Genomic DNA, 24315 nt, shown 5'->3' with positions numbered 1-24315 from the left:
AGACGATCTCCTGTAGCTCAAACTTCTGAAGAAGTTCATGCTGTTGATGCTCGATGGGTCTGAACTGTTTTAGCAGCAAAATGGGACCAACACAATATTAGTCAGGTGGTCATAATCTTCTGCTGAGTTGGTGTACCACTCAGAAACAGACGGCACTCCGGTGACATCGGAATAATGAATTTTGCCCCTGGTGATTTTGCATGTAACAAGTACGTAACAATATAGATGCCTAATAATACATGAGATACCTGAGGTTCTAGTGACCCTGTCTTTTTCTTTTCATCCAACACCCAACCTCTTATTGGAGTTTCCTTTGTTCCAGGTCATGACAGTTCCACGTGAACGTTCTAAAGATCCGTGAGGTTCCTGTTGAGAGTTCAATCAAGAACCATGACATTGGATTTGTGCTAAATATAAACATTCTGCTAAAATGGCTTAAGATTACAATCACTATTACAAAAACTATTTTACACACATCAATGATTCATCAACAGACCAGAACATCAACAAAGAAGAAACTGTAATGAACGGACATTCGGTGCCACCCAGACGAGGACGGGTTCTCCGAATCTGGTTCCTCTCAAGGTTTCTTTCTTAAACTTAAAGACTGCTTTATCCATGAAAAAATGAATATTCCTTATCTCTGTCTTTTAAGCTGCATTTTTTTGGGGGAAAGCAGGTAAAGAAACACAAATATTGAACTGAAATGTGAATATTTCATCCACTACAGCAGGAAAAAGCACAATTCAACTGAAATCATATTACATTCTAATACAATCACATATTATATTATAAAACGATAGAACTCATTTGAATACATTTGAATAATAATGAGAGAAAAAAAAAACGCTCTCGCATACCACATTTTAGGCAAACAAAATATTTAATGTTTATTTAACATTAGTATTTTTGTTTACATACTATATTTACATTACACACAATAGACACTTTAAAATATTCCAATCATTACTTGATGATAACATTTTTAAAAAATGCGTGTAAGCAGAGACTAGTGAGGGAATGTGACAGTAAAGTGAAAGAAAGGGTTGAGAAATGAACGTTTTCTTAAATTAGCAGTATGAAGAGAGCACTGGATGCGCACACACGACCAAACGCACAAACCCACACGCACCTTCTCGCGCTTTAAGGCGTCTATTAATACTGTAATTAGGACTGAAGTATGAGCAGAAATAAAGACAGTTAAACGGATAAAAAGGATTTTTCAGGATGGCGCCATTTCACCGGTCATAGCTTATTGTGCATTTGCAGCCATTTCGCAGCCAGATACAGTACAGTATTCAAGTATGGACGGAATTATAAACAGTGCTAGGCTGGAAAAATGCCTAAAGCTCACAGTGAGAATGGGCCAATCGGTGCGCTCCTGTGAATTATTTACACGTTTTTTTTTATTGTTTGGTTTTTGTTATCTGACGCTGGATTGAGATATCGGTCAGTCAGTATTTTTGTGACAGGATTTAATGCGATCCATCCCCACCGGCACGGTTCCACTTTTTTACGCTACGCCTTGACGTAGGATTCGGATTTTTATTTCTGTTGAAATGATGCTAGAAAAACAGGAATTCTAGAAAAAAGAAAAGTAAAAAAAAGCACAAAAAGTGCTTCAAATTGTAGTCAGTTGCATGAACGATCACTCGGACAGTACAAACCGGTCCGGATCTGTGTGAAATGTTATCGGAGCTCTTCGAGCAGCAACGTTAAGGGGACTAACCAGAGATAAACAAAGAAAAGAAAAGAAAAAAGGGGAAAAAAAGCTGTTTGTGAGGATGTGTGGGATTTTAACTACAGTACTGAAGGTGTACATTACAGGGGGCATGCTCACCTCAGGGGGACGCATCAGCGCTTGGTTTATTCTACACAACAACCAAAACCGGTTTTATTCATTCATTCATACACACACACACACACACACAAACACACACAAAGTTAAATACGGAAAGGTGAAAAGAAAAGCGTGTAAGTAAAAGAAAGGGAAGTTTTAAAGTCATTCCTATTTAAAAAAAGATGAAAAAATAAAAAAAAGGGCAGGTTGGAAAATTGTTGAAACCCTAAAAAAGGAAAGGTGTTCGCTTTAAAGGGCTTGAAGTGAAATGAAGATGCTAACGAGGGGAGGGAAAGTGGCGGGTGGGCGCCCTCTATGGCGAAGCAGCGTTTACGGCTTTGCACCAAAACTCTTCGCTTTGAAGGAAAGTTCGACCCTGAAAGATGTTTCTCGCGCTATCGTGTTTTTTTTGTTTCGTTTTCTCTAAAAGATGTTGCTCGTGCCTTCGAAAAGGTTTGTTTCCGAGAAATGGAACAAAAAACGCTCGCGAAGCCGAAACGTTTGGCAGCATCGCGTTCGCTTTATTGTTTTTAAAAGTGGTTCGGGGTGAAATTGCTTTCCTTCAAAGCCCACCATGAATCTAATCTCTAAAGCTAATACTAGCACGTCTCTGACGTATTTAGGGGACGTGAGCACCTTCGGTATAGATAAGTGAAGGGAAAAAAGAAAAGAAAAAAAAGAAAAGGAAATTAAATAGTTATTCTATACAGACACCTAAAACTTGAGACATCTTCAGGAAAGCGACTTGTTGATCAAATTCGTTTGTAACATTAAAACGTCACTGTTCTCCTTTCAGGGATGGAGTCGATATTCCGGGGTCGAAATAGACGAGTGAAGAAATCAGACTCTGGTCCAAATTGGAGCTCGATCCAAATCCTGCTGGTCTTCCTCCTCCCGCTCGATTTGGCTTTCAGCTTCGTCTTGTTGGTGTGTGTTTTATTTCCTGTCGCGCATGGCATGTCGTTAGTTAGTTTTTTCCTCTTTAGTACAGCTTCAGCGTCTATTACGTTTTTTTTTTCCCGTTGCCTGGATGTTTCTTTTTTTTCTTCATTTTTTGTTACTTCAGCTTCTTGTCGAGGCTCTTGACGTGGCCGTTGCGTTTGTGTTTGCCGTTCGCGATGCCGTTGTGACAGTGTCCGTTGGCCTTTTCCGCCGAGGCCTGGCGTCTCCTCAAACACGAGGCGAAAACGCGGGCTATCCAGTACACGCAGTAGCACGCAAGAAGCAGGCCCGCACCCAGGACGGCAGCGACGTCCAACAGGAAGTACTGGTAGACGGGGACGCTGTAGACGGCCGAGCGTAGGTGCTCTGCGCCGTGGTGCCGCAGGATGTAGCTGATCCAGTAGACGGCGCGTGTCACAGGGTGGCCTGGCTGGTCTTTGTGGATTTCGGACAACTTCAGGGCTTTTTCTCGATACCTGAGAGGAGAGGGGGAACGAGAAAAGCAGAAAATCAGAGAAGCAAAAAAAAAGTCCAAATATCATAAATGTATTTTCTTTGAAGACTCTAGAGGAGCTTATAAGATGCTGTAGGGGGATTCAGGGCTCCAGATGGTAAATAAACATAGCGTATATACTTTCCTTCGCATTGTTAGGAAGTTTGGGTCACAGCACAGGGACCCCTAGAGCACCCCTTTGGGCCCAACAGTGGCACGTTGGCAGTGCTGGGATCTTGAACCCCTGACCCTCTGATCAGAGTTTTACCTGTTGATTTTGATGATACGTTGGGAGGCTGGCAGGATGTACATCATCTCCCGCATTGTGAGACGCCTGACTCCCGCCAGCGGTCGACAGAGTTCAGTTGTCTCGGTTTTAAGAGTGTGCACTTTCTCCGGTGTTTTATAGCCCAGTTTTAACTGTCTCTCTCTCCTCGTTTCATTCGGCTCCGCCCTCCACCCGCAAACTAGCACTCGTCCATGCTCCAGCTGCTACATACACATATATACTTTATACAGTATATACATATATATATATATACTGTAATCTTTATACAGTATGGTACTGTAAAATGCTCCGTTTTACTAGATGATGTACTGTGATTGGTTAAATTCATAACATTTCACAGTACACTACCCCATACTGGTCACCGTTGCTTAAGACTCTTGAGTGGGCCACGTCTCGACTTTCCGTCATTGTAACGCATCTCCATGGTAAGTCAGGGACTTACTGTATTTTAGAAAAAGTCAGGAAGCCGTGACACAACATCCCTGTATATCACCGTTTCAGAGTGTAAAAGAAGACTGAGCAGCAAATCTGCACCTTCCACCTCTGACCACAAGGTGACACCAAACCATCACTTTTGTGCCTTTCTTCCATTCTTTTCTTTCTTGCTTTTTCTTTTTTTTTTTTTAAGACTAAATGCCACACAAACTAAAGATTTGTGTGGCATTCAGGAACTCACATTAACATTAACATTAACATTCCAGCACGAAATTGTGAAAACATTTGACAAGTTCCAGTGTGTGACTAATTTTAGTTTTTTTCTTCCAAACTTAGCAGTGCAAATCGAATGGCGTCATCGTGAACATGCCCGACAGGTTTTTATTAACTCACGTGATGTTGGCTGCAGACACAGCAATAAATTAATCACTCTGAAAAACACCTCGCCAAAAAAAAACACCTGTAGCTGTTCTCTTTTTCGCAGAAAGTGTGAGGAAGAAAAATCTCACTTATAAGACTATGGTATGACACAGAAGTCCATCTCTTCATTTTGGGTATATTACAGGCAGAAATAAATTTTTTTGGTCACTTTCTGGACATGCAGAACATCTAAAACACTGCTGTAGTAATAATAGCAAAACTCAAGAAAAGAAGGAAACCATTAGGGAGAAAAGCTCATGCACTGGTCGGCTTTTAACCTAAAACATATATGTTGATTTGTGTCATTTGTCTTATACATGTCATGTTATAATCCCTATTACACGATTACACAACCTGTAATTCACTATATCGATTATTTGTCATCTGTAATGTATTTGTAATTAATAACCTCATTGCCTGTCCGGTTCTTTTCTCCTGGAGATCATCGACGCGGTAAAACACATTTCTGAATTCTAACCTCAGTTTCTCTCAGTCTGGGTGAAGCGTCTCCCTGACTGCCTCGCACTACCTGAAAGCGTGAGGAGATATTTTATAGGGCTGTTTGTGCACAATTTTGAACTGTACACACAAACGTCACGCTTGCTCAGATAATGTCCTCCGGCGAACGCGAGTGCTGGCTTCCACTCGACACAAGGCTTTAAACTCGAGTCGCCCTGATTGGACTGCCATTAAAAATTAACCCGGTGTGAGCGTCGGATTGAGGACACCGTTCTCTCCAGGCCTCTTCTGCACAAGACAAGATCACGTTATTCTTTTCTTTTTTTTTACACCGAACTGCTGCCATTGTGGCTACACTGTAACCGAGTCTGTACCGCAGCAGTGTTCTGAAATCTGATTGGTCAGAAAGGTTCATTGGTACACCAGCAGCTTAATCAATAAAGTTAAATAATGAGCACCTGAATATTTGACCTTATTGATTTTCTAGCACCAAACATGGCACAGGCACCTGCATGGTTGAAACTTCAGATTTAACAGATTATAAAACGCTTATAAGTGGATATTAGGTGACGTTTCAGAGTTTTAACTGTCACTGTTTGAAGTTTGTGGTTCCTCAGGAACATGACGATCTGCGATTCTGGTTCACTTCAAGACATAAAAAACATCCGGTAAATAAATGGATGCTTCTAGATCACAGGTTAAGATTCCAATCTCCTTTTTGCTCACTTCATTTATCTATTAGGAAATATCACAGAGGAGTTCAAATCACATTTATATATTTATACACACACACAGAACTAGAACTTTACTTGAACTAGAAGATCCCCTGTGCACAAAGCCAGCTCCATGAAGATCTGCTTTACATGAGTTGGAGTTCTAGAGCTACACAACCTATTGAACATGATGAATGTAAACACTGACTGTACCCCAGACCTCCTCACCTCACCTACCTAACTTTACTAACACTCCTATCACTGAGGCTCCACAACACACACACTAAAATCTAGTGGAACATCTTCCCAGAAGAGTGGAGCTTATTATAACAGCAAATGGGGACTAAATGTGGAATGGGACGTGAATTCAACAATAACACTGAAGTCCTTCCCCCTCATCTACAGGTTTTCATCTTTTGAGAGTGACACACCCAGTGTGTGTGTGTGTGTGTGTGTGTGTGTGTGTGTGTGTGTGTGTGTGTGTGTGTGTGTGTGTGTTACCTGTTATCTGTCATGATGTTCAGCATGGCTGTGTAAAGATCCTCCTCACTCATTTTCTTCCACTCCAGCATGATGCCCATGCCTTTAGCCTGCACTCGGGTCATGGTGTCGTAGTGGTCTCCGAAGAGGGGCACCCCGACCACAGGCACGCCGTGATACATGGCCTCGTAGATGCTGTTCAGCCCGCCGTGGCTCAGGAACGCCCGTGTGTTTCTGTGCCCTGAGATATGAGAAGGCATTTTATTTATTGGCTTGGAGTACAGAACCCGTTCCGAATGTACACAGTGGGCCAACATTTGACTTGTAAATCGGACACGCCAAAGTTCAACGGAAGCAGGCGGATAAAAGGGAACACGGACGTGAAAGGTGTTAGTCTGGTAGTGGAGGATGTACAAATCTCTGGAAACGTACTCGAATCGGTTGCACCTTTCTTACCAACTATAGTTCATGGATCGTGTTTCGATCATTGGTGGTGTTTTTGATGACTGTAGCATGTGATTCACGTGTACCTCGAGAAACCATTCACCGAGCCTTCGTGGCCTGTGCATGAGGGCGGAGTCATGCTGGATTTGACCACAGCATTAGGACAGAGGATATAAATACTAATTGACTGAAGTGAATCCTTTTAATTTTATTTCCACACAAAAAGCTTCAAAAGAGGATTCTTCTCATCTCTTCTCATCTCGTGTGGTGATTTTGGTAGAAATGAGCTGCTTTAAAACTCAAACTGTAGGCAAATACACTGCCCCTCCCATTACTGTTCTCTCCACGAGTTCACTCCTGCAGCTTTAACACCCGTCAGTCCGAATGAGTTGGAAAACGTAATCATTTGCTATATGAAAGGAGGGAAAAAAGATGGTTGTGTAGGTGATGGTATAATGGTAATGGTATAAATGGAGTGTGTGTTGCTACTCATTTCTGTTCATCTTCACACACAAATCAAATCCCGGTTACTTGTACAGAAAGCAAATGACGCCACCTTTAAACGTTTCATGGGAAAAAAAACCCTGAACCTAAATGATCTCTTGAAGATCCTTAAACCCGATGAAAAGGCACGGACTCGCCAGACGGACCAACAGTCTCTCCTGCTCCCAGTTCAGTGTGACTTTTCTTCCCACAGTCTCTACACAACTCTAACGTATATATAACCACAGACCAGTGTTTTGTGTTTGTCAGACAGTAAATGGGAGGAAACCGCATCAGTTGTGATCAGTTGTGATGGGGAAACAAAAAAATTTTTTTTTTTTCACTTTACCGAAAAATTTTTGTCGGTTGATAGGATGAAGTTGTGACAATGCAGAGCTTTTAAAACTGTTCTTGTTCGGTTCCTCTTCCATAATAAAGAGTTACAACAAATTCACTGAATAAAACAAAGACGTATGACACACACACACACACAGGTTGGAGTGATGAGTTGCGAATTTGAGGATCACTGGGTGTGTGTGTGTGTGTGTGTGTGTGTGTGTGTGTGTCTTGTCTAAGCTAATATTTAACCAGTAATGATTAAATGAGTGATGTATTGGTGCATGCAGGTAAACCTTCTCTATTTGTCTATTAAATGAAAGTTGAGAAGAATCATGGAGTAGAAACTCTCTTTCTCACTCTCTCTCACTCTCACTCTCACTCTCACTCTCACTCTCTTACACTCATTCTTTCTCTCTTTCCTCCTCTCTCTTAAGTGCATTTGTTTAGGCAGTATATTCAAAACCAGGAAAATTAGCCCAAAGCTCTGATTAGGCGAGATCACAATCTGCACTGTGTGTGTGTGTGTGTGTGTGTGTGTGTGTGTGTGTGTGTGTGTCTTTGTGCATGCGTGTATGAGAACACAATGTGTCATTGACAGACATAAGCAGGATGTAAATCAGACAACAATTTACAATCAGATCATTTGCCTTCTCTGACTGTGTGAAGGATGATTGATGGACAGATGAATGAATAAATGTAAAGAATGAATGATTGTGAAGAAGATTCAGAAAAAGAACGAGAGAAAGAGAACAAACACAGTCCTTCTTTGTCAGTTACCCTCACACACACACACACACACGCACACACACACGCACACACACACGCACACACACACGCACACACACACGCACACACACGCACACACACGCACGCACACACACACACAAGGCAGAGACATCTAGCACATAGATACATAAACAATTGCAAAGATACAGACATTCAAACACACACAAACACACAAAATCAAACAGATGAACAAGCAGATAAACACCACTGAGATAACACACACACACACACCAAGATAGTTAGATGTACAAGCTGACAAAAATAGACACTCACACACAAAGAAAACACAGACACAGAGACACAGACACAATGGCACACACAAACACAGAGATATGTTACATACACCCACCCCAAAAATAAATAAATAACTAAATAAATAAAAATAAATAAATAAAAACTGGGGCCCCAAACAGAGACACACCTATACACACACAGACAAGGACACAGGACAGAGACCAGAGGAGGGAAGTTACAAAGTACAAATTCCTGTTACTGCACATAAATCGATTTTTCTGGTTTCTTTAATTTACTTCACTGTTTACATTTTACTTTCACTCATTACATTTTGACACAAATATCTGTACTTTCTACTTCTTGCATTTTCAAAACAGACTCGTTACTTTAGATTTAATCTAGCTGAAGACATGATCAATATTTTTTCTCCTGATTGCCGTTTTCAGCACATCAACCTTTTTTCTTGTCACAGACGCAGACCAGTTTATGAAGCTCACAATGAGGGAGTCAGTGATGTAAACATGAGAACAGAGACTTTCCTTATCACCTGATCATCATCATCATCATCGTTTCTCTGCTCGTGTTCTATATGGTGGATGTTCAGCCTGGATACATTTATTAGGTAACAACATTTGAAATCTTTTTGTATTAATATATTAATATGATGTGAGGTTCAGTTACCAGTGTGACGCTAAAACCAATAGTAATAATGACTACTTTCTACTGAAGCACATGTCAGAGCTCAAACTTCTTTACTTTACCTTGAGTAAAAAAGTGCGGTCAGAACTTCAACTGTTACCAGAGTTTTTTTAAAACATGAGTATCTTTACTTCTACTTGACTACACACACACACACACACCAATGTGTTTTACTATACTCGTGAAAACCTTTCAATAAAAATTATTACTGGAGCCTTGGGGGACCAGAAACATATATCCGTGTATACATTTTATATATATATATATATATATATATATATATATATATATATATATATATATATATATATATATATATATTCTATCCGTGTGGGGACGTTGTGTCACACGTGCACTTGAACCTCGGAAAAAAACTTTTAGACATATGTCATTGCTCGTACACAGCAAAAGAATAGAATAGAGGTCGGCACTTCTGATGACTCAGCACACGTGTGTTTGTGTGTGTGTGTGTGTGTGTGTGTGTGTGTGTGTGTGTGTGTGTGTGTGTGTGTGTGTGAGAACTTACCCAGCAGGTCGTTCTGTGGCATCCACTCCACCAGCTTTGTGTTGTTGCCCAGGTTCTTCGGGGGAACTCCAGAAAACCTGCGCAGAAATAGGAAGAACAACTGACATCTGGAGTCACGTGACCTTGAAGCCATTACACTGGTAGAGTCTACAAGGGACAGATTCCGGGGCCAATCGGCACAGCCGTGTGTTTATCCGTTTGTTTAGAGTGTACACAGCTGTCACTTCTATAAAACAACGATCAGATTGCAAATAACAGCCGAGATTCAGCTGGGAAAGTAAAAAGTGCTGTTAAAGTATATACACTATGTGAACACTATACACACTATATGAACAGTATATATGCACTACCGTATATACACTATATGAACATTATATGAACACTATATACACAATATGAACACTATATACACTATATGAACACTATATACACTATATGAACACTACCGTATATACACTATATGAACACTATATAAACACTATATACACTACTGTATATACACTATGTGAACACTATGTACACTATATGAACATTATATATGCACTACCGTATATACACTATGTAAACACTACTGTATATACACTATGTGATTACTACTGTATATACACTATGTGATCACTACTGTATATACACTATGTGAACACTATATACACTATATGAACATTATATATGCACTACCGTATATACACTATGTAAACACTACTGTATATACACTATGTGATCACTACTGTATATACACTATGTGAACACTATATACACTATATGAACATTATATATATGCACTACTCTATATACACTATATGAACACTATATAAACACTATATACACTACTGTATATACACTATGTGAACACTATATACACTATATGAACATTATATATGCACTACTCTATATACACTATATGAACACTATATAAACACTATATACACTACTGTATATACACTATGTGAACACTATGTACACTATATGAACATTATATATGCACTACCGTATATACACTATGTAAACACTACTGTATATACACTATGTGATCACTACTGTATATACACTATGTGAACACTATATACACTATATGAACATTATATATGCACTACTCTATATACACTATATGAACACTTATATATATATACACTATATGAACATTATATGAACACTATATACACTATATATACACTACTATATATACACTATGTGATCACTACTGTATATACACTATGTGAACACTATATACACTATTTGAACATTATATATGCACTACTCTATATACACTATGAACACTATTATATATATATATATATATATATATATATATATATATATATATATATATATATATATATATATATATATATATACACACTATATGAACATTATATGAACACTTTATACACTATATATACACTATATATACACACTGTGATCACTACTGTATATACACTATGTGAACACTATATACACTATTTGAACATTATATATGCACTACTCTATATACACTATGAACACTATTATATATATATATATATATATATATATATATATATATATATATATATATATATATATATATATATATATATATACACACTATATGAACATTATATGAACACTTTATACACTATATATACACTACTATATATACACTGTGATCACTACTGTATATACACTATGTGAACACTATATACACTATTTGAACATTATATATGCACTACTCTATATACACTATATGAACACTATATATATATATATATATATATATATATATATATATATATATATATATATATATATATATATATATATATATATATATATATACACACTACATGAACATTATATGAACACTATATACACTATATATACACTACTATATATACACTGTGATCACTACTGTATATACACTATGTGAACACTATATACACTATTTGAACATTATATATGCACTACTCTATATACACTATATGAACACTATTATATATATATACACTATATGAACATTATATGAACACTATATACACTATATATACACTACTATATATACACTATGTGATCACTACTGTATATACACTATGTGATCACTACTTCCTGATCATTCAGTATGGAACATCTGATACTGGCGTTATAAATGTTTAGATAGGGTTTATTGTGAGTGCATCAGAAGGGGAATGACTTAGACAGATTAAATAAATTGGATTGAAGATTCGACAGTAACAACAATCGTAACACATCACAAAACAGTACTGCACCGTATAGTCATACTTATATAAATACACTGTAGCAAATCGTATGTGAGATGGCGCGAACATCTGTATACTGGTTTAGTCGTCAATGGATGCATGTCTCGGGTTATTCTGGTGCAGACATCGGGGACTTGTTCTAGGCTGCTCATTAGGAAAGATGATCAACAACAACAACTGTTCATTGCTGACGGCTAAACGAGCGTAGAGGACGGGGAATGGCGCCGTCCCTCTTTTCCACCGTCTCCATGCGACGGCCTCACAGTGGACTTGAGTCAGATCAGTCGTGGCTGGCCATTTGAGCAGATGTGCTACTGAAGGATTTTGTGCAACCCAGCTAGAGAGTGATACGTTACACTTGTGTGTTTTGGTGAATAAAATAAGCAGAAGTCATCTTTAGATACTAGTGACTAGTGATAGAAAGCACAACAACCTGGTGTAATCGGATCTCTGTGTGTTTCTTCCCCAAACTGTTACCACAAAGTTGGATGTGGCAGCATGAAATTTTCCCGTCACTTGAACAAGAAGCTCCATACATGTTCCAGCATGACAATGCGCCTGTGCACAAAGCCAGCTCCATGGAGATCTTCTTCATATGGTGTGGAGTAAAAGATGGGATACTCCAAAAGCACATATCAGGTGTCTACAAACTTTTATCCGAATTGCGCATCAACTCATTTATAACATTTACGCTGTATTCCTCATAACTGAATGGAAGCTAAATGTTGGGGAAAAACCTGCTCTGAGCACGAAAGTTCTGGTGCACGACATGTCCTTATTGTCAGCGTTGTCATGGTTGCGCTCGGTGTCTTGCATGAGCCGTTTTATTTTTTCCTACATCAGCACAAAATGTGCTTCAGAAAGCACTTTATGCAAAAAAAAAAAAAAAAAAAAAAAAAAAACTGTGTGCAAACACGGCCTAAAGCAACTCTTTATTTCTCGAAATATTTGTGTATGAGAACAAATCAAAAGCTGGCGAGGAATCATACGTATAAAACTGCTGTGTTCTATATGTTTGCTTTGACAAACTGCTGTTTTATTATAGAAATGCATCACTCCAGGAAGTGTTGTTACGGGACAAAATATTCCACTTTAGGGTTAAGTGGAAGCTGCAATTCACTCCCTTCAGTAGCGTCATATGATTTATCATTTACGTTCGACCTCATGGGTTTATATGTTGTACCTGTAATGAATAAAATCACTACAGCACTATTAATATGATCGAGAAACATGGGGTTGGACTGAATTACCCTGAGACACCGTTTCATTCATCCTTGTTCATTCCTTTTGCTTTAACAATCTTTTCTATAATTACACTATATTAGTTTATGGACACCTGAGCATAAGATTTCTGTGTGTGTTTTTGAACATCCCATTCAACATGTAGTCCCCATTTGCTGTTATAATTTCCTCCACTCTTCTGGGAAGATGTTTCACTAGATTTTGGAGTGTGCAGCTGGATATTTGTGCTCATTTTTGCATTTTACCTCATGTTGCTTTTTTTTTTTGCCTGTTATGGTCACTGGTTATAATACAGACACAGTAATAGACTGAAAAATGGCCTTCTGTGTTTTAACTTCACTTTGCACCCCTATAATATATTGTAAATACATACACTGATCATAACATTATGGCATTATAACATTAGAAGTGGTGAAGTGAAAAACACTGATCAGGCATCTCTTCATCATGGGACCTGGTAGTGAGTGGGAAATTTAACCTTTTTTCCTCAAAGTTGACGTGTCAGAAGCAGGAAAAATGGACGAGCGTAAGTATTTGAGCGAGTTTGACAAATCGTGACGTCTAGACGTCTGGATCAGAGCAGCTCTAAAACTGCAGCTCTTGTGGGATGTTTCTGGTCTGCAGTGGTCAGAATCTATCAAAAGTGCTCCAAGGAAGGAACAGTGGTGAACCGGCGACAGGGTCACGTGCGACCGAGGCTCATTGATGCACGTGAGGAGCGAAGGCTGGTCCGTGTGGTCCGATCCAACAGACGGGCTCCTGTAGCTCAAACTGCTGAAGATGTTCATGCTGTTAATGTTCAATGGGTCTGAACTGTTTTGGCAGCAAAATGGGACCATCACAATATTAGGCAGGTGGTCATAATGACATGCCTGATTAGTGTATGAATATTTATGTATATTCGTTTTATTTATTTATTGATGTGCATTGCTTTTTGCACTTCTGGTTGGATGTAGCGTACCGCGAGTCCTGATGATAACGGCGGGTCGAATCCGATCGCAACTTCATTTCTGCGCGCTGCCACATTTGCTAATTAAACCGGCGCGCAAAATCGTGGCGCGGCGAAGCATAACGACAAGTTCCCTCTCGATCAAGTTTCACACGGTGAGTCACACATCTGGTGATATGCTCCGGCTTGTCGGAAGGGTTTTCCGTTTTTCCCGCCCTTTACACACTCTGCCTTGCAGTAATGTTTGGAGAGAAGGATTATTTGTGACCATGCTGGGAAGTTTGGAGAACTTTATAATCATCTTCAAAGCAGTAAAAAATGCTTTTACACACACCTTGATTTGTGGCACAGACGGAGCATATGAGACTATTTACATCGCTTTTGAATAATTGCAATGTCGTCATACAAGGAAAAACATTTGAATGGATGTTAGACGTAGCAACATTATTAATAACGATCCACATTCAAGTGTCCACAATGAATGGATGCGTTTTTTTAGTACGGTGGGGAAAATAATTATTTGCTCCCCAGCTGATTTAGTAAATTTACCCCCTAACAAAGAAATAAAAAGTCTAGAATTTATATGGTCGCTTTATTTTTACAGAGAGACACAGAATCTAAAAAATGAGCAAGAATTCTGACTCTCACACACCAAAATGAGTCCTAATAATATATGAATAATATTATATAATAATAAATAATAATATAATAGAACTCATGTGTATAAAAGACACCAGTCACAGAATCAACCTCTTCCATTCAAACCTCTTCACCACCATGGACGAGACCAACGAGCCGTCAAAGGACGTCAGGGACAAGATTGCAGACTTGCACAAGGCTGGAATTTCTGGATTTTATATATAAAATATGAAGCTACCATAGAAATTCTAGACTGTTCATTTCTTTATAAGGGGGTAAATTTAGAAAATCAGCAGGGGATCAAATAATTATATCCCCCACCGTATCTTGTATCTATAAATCCTTGAAATTCATTTAAAAAGAAATGAATGATTTGAAGTGAATCTTCAGTTTGGATGAAGTGAGGGATCATGGGTGCTGTGTGCACATGAACATGCAGTTATTATTATCAGGCCTCCAGAATTTGGATTCATTCCCAGACAGGTGATCGAGTGAGCAGGGTGGGTGGTCCTACCTCCAGATGACTTTCTGGTTCAGGCGTCTCAGAGCTCCTGCCAGCTTGTAACTGATGTCATCAGAAAGGTATTTTACCCCTGCGCCGAACGACACCACTACGAACCCGTGCTCGTCTGTGTCATTCACCCAGGCTGCAAATTCCTACACACACACACACACACACACACACACACACACACACACACACACACACACACACACACACACACAGTCTCAAAAATACATTGTCTAGTCAAATCCCAGGTACTAAATGCTGAGATGGGGTTTAATTTTGAAAATGGTTAAAATCTATTTGCGTGTCAGAGAAGGGTAAAGCACTTTTATACATTTGTGGGTCATTTTTTTCTGTCCCTGTACACGCTGCTTTCTCGGAACTCTGCGTCTGCTGTAATGACCTTGACGTCACGCCTGCGTTCGGGCTGCTCCTCACGTCCCACGAGAAGACAAGGAACAAGGTCGGGGGACGTGTGCGTCTTTTAAAGCCGCTAGGCTAAAATTTAAGAACGTTCGAAACAAAAAAATGTCTCCTTAAGACCGTAGTGCAAATTCAGCCTGGAGTTTCTCCATCCTAATGTATGTAGAATTTTATCTTGCCAGAAGTGCAATCCACGTGCGCTCAAAGCGGAAATTCGATACCGGATAAGTTCATCTCGCCGTTCGGATACTGCCGTTGTTTCAAACGTGATCGAATGTGTGAGTATGCTGGCATGTCTTCAGGATCAGTAGGGGTTTTGTGTTAGTTGTGAGTCCAGCTGCACCAGAGTGGCCCGAGTCGGCCTGGCACTGACAATCCGTCCCTTACACTGGTCCCACTGTGCTCCACACACGTTTCACAATGGGTACATTTAATCGTGTAATTCGTGTCTATACACACACACACACACACACACGCACGCACACACATGCAGGCCCCGAAGGCACACAATGAGTTCCTTTCGGTGATTGGTATTCGAAAACTGCATGTCTAGGCTAAAGAACCCCCCACTCCCTGTTCTGCGCGCTGATCCTCACCATTTGCTCGCATTTATAACGCGGGTCTTTGTGATCCCACAGAACGAGGCAGGAGCCAAAGTAGGCGTTTGGAAGTAAAGAAAACTGCAAGCAGATTGCATTAGTAGTAAATTTGCCTGGGTAATAAAGTAATAATATACAACACTACAATATCATTATCATGATCGATGACATCGCAACACACCGTATTTTGAAATAGTTGCCGAGCAAGAATTCTTTGTGATTCGGAAAATTCCTCGGATGCTGACAGGGAAAAAAAAAAATGTATCGCATGTTGCTCTGATCTGATTGGACCATTTCCAGGGTCGTTAAATTCTGTACATTTTGTATCAACATTTATAGCATTTGGCAGACGCCCTCATCCAGAGCGATTTACATTCATCTCATTCATACACTGAGCAGATACAGGGTTAAGGGCCTTGCTGAGGGGCCCAGGATTTGCAGTTTGGCGTGGCTGGGATTTGAACCCACAACCTTTAGATCCAGAATCCAACGCTTTAACCACTAACCTCTTTTTGCAAGTCGCAGTGCACGGATTTCTCGCCGGTCGTAGGCTGAGCCGACCTTTGATAAGGTCTTTTGGCGAATTCCGCTTTCGATCTCTCCTAATAACAAAACAGTCAGTGTGTAAAGCAACCCACACCTCCGAGTCTGACGTTCCTCACTGACCTCCGTGAACGTCAAACAAACCTAATAACAGAGCTTTAACTATGATAGCAAGGACTCTGTTCTACAGTACCTTTTCTTATTTTCAAGCACGTGTTCTTGCAACACTTTTAATGCAATTTGTGTACGCCATTGATATTGAAAATAGGAAACTGAAATTAACTTATGGAGCCTGTTTTGGGGTTTTTTTATGTCGTTTGTTACACAGCAAGAGATTTTTTTTTTGGCAACTAGTTCAGTTCGAGGGACTGTTAACTTGCCACACCACTTCACCTGGTTTTAACCTGCAGGTATCCCGTGTTCCAATACACACTGATGTGGCAAATAATCCACGATGATAAACACCTCAATAAAGTCTCACACACGTCCCTCTGCACAGTCACCTCACCTGGGGAACCATTCACACAGACTGTGCTAACATGCCCCCCATTGTGTCCTTTCTAACACTTCTGTTTGGTCCATGGTATATGTGAGGACTATGGCCTCCACTTCTAAACAACTGCTGCCAAGACTATGTGAAAGTCTGTTCTCCAGGGTCATGTGAAGGAGAACTTTATTTACACGGATTTACATTCATGGCATTTGGCAGATGCCCTTATCCTGAGCGACTTACATTTATCTCATTTATACAACTTGAGCAATTAAAGGTTAAGGGCCTTGCCCAAGGGGCCAAACAACGACAGCTTGGAGTTAGTGGGGTTTTAAATCACGAACTTACAAAGTTCTAACAGTTTAACCCTTGAGCTACCAATGTCTTTTCATTTATTTCTGTTATACTTTATTATACAAGTGGTATTTACCAAATCTACACTATATTTCCAAAAGTATTGGGTCACCTGGTCAGTATGTGATTTTGGAGCATTTCATTCAACATTTAGTCCCAATTTGCTCTTCTAATTCCCGCCACTCTTCTGGGAAGATGTTCCACTAGCTGTTGGAGTATGCTTATGGATATTTGTGTTCATCAGCCACAAGAGTGTTAGTAAATTCAGGTCCTGATGTAGGCTAAGAGTAGTCAGAGCTCCATCCCAAAGGAGTTCAGTAGGGATGAGATCAGAGCTCTATAGCAGGCCACTCAAGATCTTCCTCTCCAAAGCATGTCAACCAGATCTTCAAGGAGCTCACTTTGTGTGCAGGGGCATCACCATGCTGGAACAGGTTTGAGTTTCCAAGTTCAAGTGAATGCGAAATGTTATTACAGAGCATCTAAAGTACAATTGAGTGTCTCCTGCTTTGTGGTAACAGTTTGGAAAATCACATATAGAGAGAAAGATCAGGTGACCCAATACCTTTGGAGTACACCCACACACACATTATATATATATATATATACCCTTGCTGGTTTGGTATAAGCCAATGTATGAATACAATTCATCTGGAACCTTGTTAAGAACATTTCACCATTTCAAGCGTGATTAGAGAATGTGTGTGGGTTTAAAAAAAACCAACAGCTCTATCAGTTTCCAGTCAAATTTAGCCAAAGTGAATGTAATTCATTACTGTACTTAAGTAGCTTTTTTATGTATCTGTTCCTTTTTGTTTATGAGCGGAAAAAAAAAAAAACTGGTCAAACACGCCGCAATCCACCAATCAGGGCGGAGCATTTCGATTGACACTTGGTGGTATCTACTTTGCACGAACATACATTTAAGAGCAAGCAGAACATTTAGAGAGGAACAAAATGATGGAAGAAACTCCTGACTCGAACCTGCCACAGCACCCGTGACCTTTCCTGTGTAATTTTTTAGTAGTTGAAAAGAAGGTTTTGGGTTCATGATATTTGTAATAGAAATCAATCAGTGTTCGACTCATTCATATCTTTTAATAGATTAGTTGCTAAGAGTAACTAAGCAAAGGGAGTTCATAAAGTAAATAATCTTGTGACAAAAATAATAATAGGAACATTATAGCCATAATAAATCATAGTACTTTGGAAACCAGTACATTTGAAAGCAAAAACCTTTGTACTTTGACTCAAGTGAAAGTTTAAAGGGACACTTTCACTGGAGTAATATTTTACCTCGCGTATCTCTACTTTTATCTACATGTTTTGTGTACTTTGCCCACCACTGGGGTCCTTTAAGGACGGTCCAATGCATTGTTCAACTCAGTGCATCGTGTAAGTGAATCCCGATGTTTGTACAAGCTTCCTCCTTGTTGGTATTATTGGGTTAGTGATGTTTTTAAAGCCTCTTACCTCTGGAAGGGGTTTCGGTGGCATGGTGAGGATTCCGCCGACATAGACGACATGTGGTAGCGTGGGCCGAGGGAACTCTAGAGCGAGGTCGGTACACAGCATCCACAGGCGACTGCCTTGCACCAGTTCATGCATGGAGGCTGGCGGCTGCACGGCGTGCCGATACATGATGCGGTCGTACTTGGGAAGGACGAGCAGTTGCACTCCGATGCGTGACGCCAAGTAGACCACGGTGTTGGTCACGCGCTGCACCAGCGTCATGTGGTCCGTTAGCAGGGAGTTGAACTCGGGCACGTAGGCGAGCGGTGCCGGCGCGCCCACCTCCGCCGGGTACCACAGGCCCGTGCTGAACACGGCATAGGGCACGCCCAGGATATGCGCCAGCACAAAGCCACACATTTCGTTCGGGTCCACGAGCAGCAGGTCGAAGCGTTCCCGCCGCAGCTGCGCCATCACCGAACTACTGCCCACCACGCTGTCGCAGTTCTGCGCGTAGTGCTCCAGGATGTCGAAGAGCTCCAGCGGGGTCGGGCGGCCCGAGAAGATGTTATAGACCTTGGACTGGAGGAAGTCGTCGGCTGCGGACGAGCTGTTGAATATACCCGGGTAGCGCTGCAGACGGTAATGCTCTGAAGGAGCCACGTCTCGACCTTCTGACACCAGCAGCACCGTTTCGTGGCCTTCAGTGTGCAGCGCCGACGCCAGGGTCTTAAAGATGTACAGGTGGCTCTCAAACATTATCGGAGGGACCACGATGATCTTAGCAGCCCAGCAGAGACTTGGTGACAGGAACCACAGTATAGTGGTGAGGAGCCAAACGGAGGTTCTCATGACTGTGGGGAGAGAGAAAGAACTTTTATTATAAATGAATATACAGACATTAGGAATCTTGTACTACTAGATAAAAACACATCACCTCGTTTGTTTGAAAGTGCTCACTTCTGGAAATGTTCTATTCCTCCTATACACTTGCCAAAATGCGCATCGCATTTCACCTAATTCCCTCCACTCTTCTGGGAAGATGTTCCACTAGATTTCAAAGTGTGCTTGTGGACATTTGTGTTTATCAGCCACATAGGTGTTAGAAAAGTCAGGAGCTGATGTAGGTGAGTTGAGGAGACCTCAGGTGCTGTCAGCATTTACAATCATCCCAAAGGTGTTTATTAGGGATGAGATCAGAGCTCTATAGCAGGCCACTGAAGGTCTTCCACTCCAGACTATGTAAAGATTTCTTCATGGAGTTTGCTTTGTGCACAGGGACACTACCATGCTGGAACAGGTTTAGATCTCAGAGTTTAAGTGAAGGAAAATTTGTCGAAAGTCTTTTATACAAATTAGTGCCTATTATTTATAAAAACCTATTTTCTCTTAGGTCATAATAAACCAAATGCAGACCTTAAAGTGAAGACCCTTCCAAAATCAGAAATGTGATTTACAGCTTCACCTCTGCGTGTCTGTGACATGTCTTGCAGCTGGAACTACTTTCGGGGCAGATTTCACAAATGTATTCCAAAATACAGTTAATCAGACATGCATGAAATCTAACTCCAGCGCGGTCACGATAAGGATACCGATTTCCTCTTTGCTAGAGTTCTAGAAGCATCTGATGCTGAAATGTGTTCACATGCGCATTCGATTTTGCTCTAATCAATGCAGGTTTATAAAACAAAGCATGCGAGTCATACGAGATAAGATATGCTACAAGAACCTCTTTGAATCATGTTTCAGCATAGCAATGCCCCTGTGCACAAAACAATCTCCATGAAGATCTGCTTCAGATGAGGACTACATTTTGGAATCTTTTGGCCATATAGTGCATGTTACATCACACACACACACACACACACACACACACACACACACACACACACACACACACACACACACACACACACACACACATATATATACACATTTTTTTCTTTTTATTGTAAATTTTTTTTGGGATATATATAATTATGAGTTATTAGATTTAATGCTCAGTAACACACTTCTAGGTCATTAACCGTCAAGTTTTGACACGTTTGCATGTTAATGAGACCATCATCTGTTGAGAAACAACATGTACTGGCGTTGACTAAAGCAAAGATTTCCTGTGATAAAATGTTTGTACAAAGTGCAAGCACATGCTCTGGCTGCACACTAACAACAAATATGATGCCACTCCCAGTCATGTGTAAGGTGCGTGAGTGCATGAGTGAGCGTGTGTGTGTGTGTGTGTGTGTGTGTGTGTGTGTGTGTGTGTGTGTGCGTGCGTGCGAGCCTTTATAAATCACACATAACTGGATTTGTGTTTGAGTATCTGTTCATGTCTGTGGGTGTGACAAATTAAAAACAAAAAATTAAGGACATGATGCATAAACTGAATTCAAATCAACATCACTGAAATGTATTAAACACTGGACCAAAATAGAAACTCAGGATACACTTCGGAACCAAAACAGCAATCAGATACACGATAACTTACAAAATCTGAAATTCAGGACACACTGAAACAGAAGTTTAAATCTAGGCAACCCTAAATAAAATAAAAAATAAGATTAAGGACACACTGGACCAAAAAGAGAAAACCAGGACATGCTAGACCAAAAACAGAATTCCAGGACATTCTGGACTAAAATAACAGAAATCCTGGACACACTGCACCAAAGACAGAAAGTAGTGTAGAACAGAAAGTGGTAGTGGAGAGAAATCTTTGATTCATGACATCCTGGACATCAGCAAAAATCCAGGACACCCTAAATGACAAAAACAGAAATTCACGGCACACTGGACCGAAAACGGAAATTATGAACACCCTACACCACAAAGCCAAAATCCAGGACTTGCTGGACCAGGAACAGAGGAGACTCTTAATCAAAAACCAAAAGATTGAGGAGACCAACAGATACTGGAGAATGAACAAAGAATGGTTCCTCACCTGCGGACACTAATATTCTTAGTTGTATTGATGTCTACTGGTGATTGTGAATTGTGAATTATGAACGGTGATGGTGAATTGTAAATAGTGAATAGTGAATGGAGAAGGTGAATGGAGAAGGTGAATAGTGAATGGTGAATAGTGAATGGGGATTGTGAATGGTAAACTGTGAATGTGAACTGTGATTGTAAATTGTGAATGGTGATTGTGAACTGTGAATAGTGATTGTGAATTGTGAATGGTGATTGTGAATAGTGATTGGTGATTGTGAATAGTGAATGGTAAATTGTGAATGGCGATTGTGAATAATGATTGTGAATAGTGATTGTGAATGGTAAATGGTGAATGGTGATCGTGAATAGTGATTGTGAATGGAAAATGGTGAATAGTGAATGGTAAATGGTGATTGTGAATAGTAATTGTGAATAGTGAATGGTAAATGGTGATTGTGAATAGTGATTGTGAATAGTGAATGGTAAATGGTGATTGTGAATAGTGATTGTGAATTGTGAATAGTGAATGGTTAATGGTAAATGGTGATTGTGAATAGTGATTGTGAATAGTGAATGGTAAATGGTGATTGTGAATAGTGATTGTGAATTGTGAATTGTGAATAGTGAATGGTAAATGGTGATTGTGAATAGTGATTGTGAATGGTGAATGGTGAGTGGTGAAGTCGTGCCAGCAGGGACGTGCAGAATGCAGTGTATTATACGTATAGATAATAATTGTTATGTAGGTGTGTATTATAAGTGTGTATTATAAGTGCAGTATTTAAAGCCATAGTTGAGAAATAAAGCACTGGATCTGTGTGTGGAAATTGCAGCTACTATTAAGCGTGTGGAAAAGTTCCTTTGCTGAAAACTTAAGCTTAAAAAACTGCAGTAACACAAAGAACTCACTCTCGTAAAGTCATGTTGTAAGACCAATTAAAGCTAATCCCTGACTAAATTCCTGTTCCACCCTGGTTCTAGTTCATTATATCCATCCACCAGCTCCTTACACTAACTGCAGGCTAACAGGACGCACGCACTTTCACCTTTTTTTTTATTCTTGGTTGTTTTACTTGAATTTAAATGGTACGGATTTTCATTCGGAGTTAACTGGTAGACGTAATAAAACAAACCATGCTGAGGGGGAAAATGAAATATGCTACCAACAACATTTCCTAGCGATCCAGCCAGAGATCACTCCAGCTTCTACACTGATACGTAAGCCGACGAATCGCAGACTTTTATGATGGGGCAAACAGGTTACATGAGCTCGTTTCCATTAATCTGCAACTAGCTCATTAGCAAGCTGCTAGCTTATGTTTGCTACAACTTTCCAGGCAAAAGGAAAGAATTTGGAAAACTGCAGCAACAGAAGTGGGTTATTATTGTAAAACGAAAAAAAAAATTCCACGCCTTTACATTTGTACCTTACATTCACACCAGCCCCCCCCCCCCCCCCCCCCCCCCCCACACACACACACACACACACACACACACACACACACACACACACTATCATGTCTGCTCTAATTGACCAGCACCCAAATACCACCAGATGGTCAGCGGTGGTCGTGTGGTAACTTTACACCTGCAACGTCCATCTTTTTGATAATAAAATATTTAATATATATATATATTCCCATTCCCTCAGGAACATTTTATGGTGTTATATTTAAATATGATTATTATAACATCATCTTTTGTCCTGGGCTATATAACCCTGACGTTCCTCTCTTTTACAGAAATGGATCCAGGTAAAGAAATATCGATTGGTTTTTGGAAAATCTCCGCTGTCAGCATTTTTTGGACCCTCTTAGACCATCTGAGGCTAATAAATCATGTGAAAAAAAATAAGGACACACCATGAAAGACTGTTTTTTACATAATTAAACATATGGGCATTTGATCCTTATTTTAACAATATTGGACGAATCAAATAATATAACTAAACGAATAAAAGCAAAGGATTGCAGGACTGGTAAAATAGTGAATACAAATATTACAATTTCTTGTGAGGAAAAAGTGAAAGTACACTTAAAGTACACATTTATTTGCACTTAAAACGGATTAAATGATCTACAGGTGCATCACATCAGGTCAATTATTAGAACATTGTTACAGAGCATTTAGTTTGTTTCGCTCTTATTTGTTGAAGTATGACGTATCACCAGGGTGAGATCTGCAGAGCTCTCTGAGGCTTTAAGGAGGAAGACTGTTGACGCTCAGGAGTCTGATATAAAAACATCTGAACAGAATTTGTAATCAGAGATTCCACTGTCCAGGAAAATGATAAACAAGTGGAGAACATTTAAAAGAACTGGCAACATGGCCAGGTCCAGGCCGTCCAAGCGAGTTCACCTAAAGAG

General features: G+C 40.0%; 1 protein-coding gene across 3 annotated transcripts in view; it reads right to left on the bottom strand.

The window, feature by feature from the left end:
* Positions 1 to 864: 864 nt before the first annotated feature.
* The window catches only part of ugt8 (UDP glycosyltransferase 8), a 36076-nt gene continuing 12625 nt past the window's right edge, over positions 865 to 24315 (bottom strand). For 2 of the 3 annotated variants that reach the window (XR_014531990.1, XR_014531991.1), the window contains exons 2-7: positions 19037 to 19869; positions 15161 to 15303; positions 9583 to 9659; positions 6093 to 6312; positions 2323 to 3258; positions 865 to 2216 (exon numbers count right to left, since the gene is read on the bottom strand). Coding sequence is in view for 1 of the 3 variants with exons in the window: in XM_083532901.1 (XP_083389027.1) it covers positions 2898 to 3258; positions 6093 to 6312; positions 9583 to 9659; positions 15161 to 15303; positions 19037 to 19867 (1632 nt within the window). In the remaining 2 variants the exon portion in view is untranslated. Of the gene's footprint in view, positions 3259 to 6092; positions 6313 to 9582; positions 9660 to 15160; positions 15304 to 19036; positions 19870 to 24315 lie in introns of all 3 variants that reach the window. The other variant, XM_083532901.1, reaches the window with a different exon arrangement.

The sequence above is a fragment of the Silurus aristotelis genome (assembly GCF_946808225.1).
Source record: "Silurus aristotelis genome assembly, chromosome: 27".
In the NCBI taxonomy this organism is placed as follows: Eukaryota; Metazoa; Chordata; class Actinopteri; order Siluriformes; family Siluridae; genus Silurus; species Silurus aristotelis.
The sequence above is the reverse complement of the archived record's forward strand: the minus strand, read 5'-3'. Positions and strand labels throughout refer to the sequence as shown.